Source organism: Portunus trituberculatus, chromosome 8, assembly GCF_017591435.1.
Source record: "Portunus trituberculatus isolate SZX2019 chromosome 8, ASM1759143v1, whole genome shotgun sequence".
Classification (NCBI taxonomy): Eukaryota; Metazoa; Arthropoda; class Malacostraca; order Decapoda; family Portunidae; genus Portunus; species Portunus trituberculatus.
The window spans coordinates 6,267,501-6,272,500 of record NC_059262.1 but is presented as its reverse complement, the minus strand read 5'-3'; the positions used below and the strand labels follow the sequence as shown (position 1 = coordinate 6,272,500).

The 5,000-nt window shown below is 37.1% G+C and overlaps 2 protein-coding genes across 4 annotated transcripts in view; one reads left to right on the top strand and one right to left on the bottom strand.

The window, feature by feature from the left end:
- Window positions 1-5,000, top strand: part of LOC123498917 (transmembrane protein 127-like) — a 31,789-nt gene that overhangs the window by 2,882 nt on the left and 23,907 nt on the right. The window lies entirely within an intron of this gene.
- Window positions 1-5,000, bottom strand: part of LOC123498932 (ras-related protein Rap1-like) — a 12,301-nt gene that overhangs the window by 3,452 nt on the left and 3,849 nt on the right. Inside the window, exon 2 of the mRNA XM_045246504.1 lies at window positions 283-456. Within this exon, the coding sequence (XP_045102439.1) occupies window positions 283-456 (174 nt within the window). The remainder of the gene's footprint in view (window positions 1-282; window positions 457-5,000) is intronic.

Here is a 5,000-nt window from a genome sequence, read left to right as displayed (position 1 = left end):
AGGAGGAGGAGGAGGAGGAGGAGGAGGAGGAGGAGGAGGAGGAGGAGGAGGAGGAGAATTAATCGGAAATAAATCAATGAGAGTAAATTGTAAATGCTATAGACAGTGTGGGAGGTTCCAGGAAGAGAGAGAGAGAGAGAGAGAGAGAGAGAGAGAGAGAGACAGACAGACAGACAGAAAGACTTAAATAATTCACAACTATTTACACACACACACACACACACACACACACACACACACACACACACACACACACACACACACACACACACACACACGTACCTTTAACAGAGCGTATGAGTGACCACAGTGCTTGAGCCTCATAGAAACTTTGCTGACTGTTGACTGCGAAGACCAGTAGAAACGCTCTCCCTGATCTTATGGAAAGCTCTCTCATGGCGGGAAAGCAATGTGTTCCAGAGGTGTCCAGGATCTCGAGTGCCTGGAAGAGCCCGCCTGGAAAGAGAGAGAGAGAGAGTTAGAGTTACAGAGAGAGAGAGGTGGTAAGACAGCTCGAAAACTGAATGTGGTAAAGAGTTTGAGATTTGAAAGTGTGTGTGTGTGTGTGTGTGTGGGAGGAGAAAGAAAGAGTGATGAGTCTGGAAAACTGGAAGGGTGAAGGGAAACAGGTGATGTGTGATTGCAAAGAGGGGAGAAAAGGTGTTGAGAGAGAGAGAGACAGACAGACAGACAGACAGACACACAGACAGACATCTAATACTAATCCTTTATACTAATTAACTATGAATACTAATAACACTAATAATTAATACATAAATGCTCCAAAAACTTTAAAAAATAACTAAATTGATAAGAATACATTAAAAATACAGTTAATTAATTTCTCGGTTCCCTCTTAGAAAAATTTGCTGGGCTCTGATTGGCTCTCAGTGTCCTGTGAAATAGCCAATCAGAAACTGTCCCTCACTCACTCACTCACTCACTCACACACACACACACACACACACACACACACACACACACACACACACACACACACACACACACACACACTCTCTCTCTCTCTCTCTCTCTCTCTCTCTCTCTCTCTCTCTCTCTCTCTCTCTCTCTCTCTCTCTCTCTCTCTCTCTCTCTCTCTCTCTCTCCCCCTTTCATCTTCCCACGCTTCAATTAAAAGTTCTTATTCTTAAACATTTTCCTCTCTCACCTCGACAATTTTCACAAAGGCAAGGTTTTCAAGAGTGTTTCCCTTGTTAATTATGTAGAAATCAGGTTAATCTTTCCCTAGAGCCATAAAAGCACTCTTAAAAACCCACGTAGTTTAATTTTCACACCCCATAGAGATGATTGGACGAGGTTTCAATAGTGTATCTCCCTTTAATACTGTAGAAATTATGTTACTCTCTTTAAAATGTATTCACTTTCATCACAATTGTTTTAACACTCTGCGGAGATGATTGGCTGTGTTTTCAAGAGTGTTTGTGCTTTTAATACTGTAGAAATGAGGTTAATCTTTTACTAGAACTATTAAAACACTCTTAAAATGTCGTTTCGCTTAATCACAACTGTTTTAACACCCTGCAGAGATAGTTTATTGGGGTTTTCAAAAGTGTTTCTCCCTGTTGATAATGTAGAAACCATATTAATTTTCAGAAAGGCTGGGATTACAAGACTTTTTCCCTTTGTTATTAATGTAGAAATCAGGTTAATTTTTCTCTACAGCCATAAAAATACTCTTAAAAACGCGTGTACCTTTATCGCCACAGAGATGGTTAACCGGTTGTTCAAGATTATTTTTTCCTTTTAATACTGTAGAAATCATATTAATCTATCTCAAGAGCCATAAAAAAACAAGCTTGAAAATTTATCGCCTCTGTTTTCACGCCCCGCAGATAGTTAGGCGTGTTCTCAAGAGTGTTTCTCCTTTTAGTACTGTAGAAGTTAGGTTTATCTTTCACTATTACAGTAAAAACACTCTTAAAAACTCGCATAGATTTATCACAATTGTTTTCACACCCCAAAAAGGATAACTAACCGGATTCACAAGTGTTTCCCGTGTTAGTAATGTAGAAAATCATGTTAATCTGTTACTAGAACCGTAAAAACACTCTTAAAAACCTGCTTAGCTGTATCACCAGTATTTTTTAAGAGTGTTTTCCATGTTCACTCTTTCAGTACTGGGACACATTTTTACCATGAGTTTTGTGTGTAATTCGAGGATTTTATTAACATTAGGAAGGGCCTTTGGAGGTCAGAAGATTAATGGCCAGAGTCTTCACTATTTCAATCCCCACATTAAGTTTCTGAAGCTGTATAAAATCACCAAATAGTAACCCAATTGAATATGAAAACGTGTCATGCTACTGAGAGGGGTTAATACTGTAGAGAATCACGTTAATATGTCACTAGAACCATAGAAAAACACTTAAAAAACATTATAACCTCCCAGTGACTGTTTTAAGGCGTCAGACAGCATTTCTCAAGTCAGTCATGTAAAAATCTTGGAAAAAATATAAATCACAGAATATTTGGATGTGGAAAATAGAGATTGTTTTCCATCTCGATCTCACGTGAGGAGGAAATATATAACGAGGGAAAAAAATAAAGGAAAAAAACATGATAAAATAAAAGAGAGAGGTAGGAATTGAGCTAAAAATAAACCAAATTTCTCCTTATGATCAATGCAAGAGGTGACGTAAGAAGCTAAGGCGATATCTGATTGGTGGATGGATTGAAGATAAGGAAATCCCTGCTCTGTGATTGGCTGATGGGAGTTGTGACGTCACCAGGAGTGTGTGACGTCATTGGTGTCTCTGTTGCTATTGGTGGGAATGTAGTGATGTCATATAGTTATTTAGAGAGAGAGAGAGAGGGAGAGGGAGAGGGAGAGAGAGAGTGGTTCATGTGTTGTTTGATGTCACGTGATGATTTGGTGCTGAGAGAGAGAGAGAGAGAGAGAGAGAGAGAGAGAGAGAGAGAGAGAGAGAGAGATGATTACAGATATATTTTTGGGAAAGCTTTTGTCATTTCTTGTGTACGCATCTCTCTCTCTCTCTCTCTCTCTCTCTCTCTCTCTCTCTCTCTCTCTCTCTCTCTCTCTCTCTCAGCAGCTATATATTGTGATGCTAAAAATATTAACAAATTATCTTTTTTTATTTATCCTCCTCCTCCTCCTCCTCCTCCTCCTCCTCCTCCTCCTCCTCCTCCTCCTCCTCCTCCTCCTCCTCCTCTTCTTCGTCGTCTTATCACTCAAATCCTTAAACCAAAGCCGATTGACAGAGAGAGAGAGAGAGAGAGAGAGAGAGACATCATTAATCAATACAATCTTGATAAAATTTTCTCTAAGTCTTCGTATATTTCTGTAAGTAGTAGTAGTAGTAGTAGTAGTAGTAGTGTGTGTGTGTGTGTGTTTATGTTAGTGTGCATAAGTTTATGTGTTAGTGTGTCAGTCAGTCAGTCAGTCAGTCAGTCAGTCAGTCAGTCAGTTAGTTAGTATAGTGTTCATTTCCCTACGGCTGATGCGTGTGTGAAGCTGTGTGAAGCTATTTGTTTGTACAGCTTCCTCGCCTTTGTTTTGATGGTTTGTTGTGGCAATGGTGGTAGTGTTTGATATTGTTCACCACCACCACCACCACCACCACCACTATCATCATCATCATCATCATCATACAGAATTACAGAAATAAAGATACAATACAAAATTCTACGGTTTCATATTTCTACATTTCATTAACTTACTTGCTTTTATTACTATTTCATATCTTGCTTATCTTCACAAACCACTAAAAATTAAACAAAAACGCCTTAATGAAACTCTACGACCATATTTTTTCACAATTTAGTTACTGTATTATTTATATTATTAATTTATTTCTCTACCATTTTTCTAAACCCTTTAAAATTAAGCCAGTTATTTTTCTATCATCTTCCACAAACTCTATAATCATTTCTACCTTCACTTCATTTACTGCTCGTATATTTTGTTTTATTTCTCTATCTTCCTAACCACTAAAAGCTAAGCCATTTATTTAACCATCCTATTTTCAAACCTCTAAGCCAATCTCTGTAATAAATCTCTTCGTTCATTTCTATCCACATTTCACTTATAATCATTTCTACCTTCACTTCATTTACTGCTCGTATATTTTGTTTTATTTCTCTATCTTCCCTAACCACTAAAAGCTAAGCCATTTATTTACCCATCCTATTTTCAAACTTCTAAGACAAACTCTGTAATAAATCTCTCAGGTAGTTTTTATCCATATTTCACTTACTGTTCGTATTATTTCAAGTTTATTTCTGTATCATCCTTACAAAACTCAATTCTCAGCCAGGTATTACTCTCGTATTTTGCAAACCACTAGAAATTAAGCCAAACTCCTAACAAAACTCTATGGTCGTGTCTCTTCACATTAAAATAGGTTATTGTTCATATTTACTAGTTTACTTCTCTATCATCTTCCTACAAACCAGGCTAACCATTTATCTATCTCCTACAACCCTTAAAAACTGAACTAAGATCCATAATAAATCTCTACGGTCATCTATACCCACATTTCACTTATTAATTACTCGTATTTATAGTTAATTTCTCTATCTTCTAATTAAAACACTAAAAACTATGCTAATTATTTATCTATTGTTTATCTCGTTTCTACTCACCTTTCAGTAACCACTAACTCATAATACTTTTCAATCATCTTCGCAAACCACAAGAAAATAACCAAAACTCTTTAAACACTTCTATTATTACACATATTTCACTAATAACTGTACCATTAGTTCATTCTCCACTCTGTCCCTGTTCCTAATGACAAGACCACACCTCACAATTAATTTCAAGGCATTTCACTCAGTACTGATATAATAACAGGTATTAAAATGTTGAATGTAGTTGTTAATGCTGTCTTTGCTGTCCCTTGTGCCTTTGTGTGTTGTTCCTTCGCTGTACTGTCATTGGTAAGGTTTAATTAAGTGGTGAAAAGGTGAGAGAGTTATGAAGTGATGTGTGTGTGTTTGACTTCTGTTTTCAGACACCT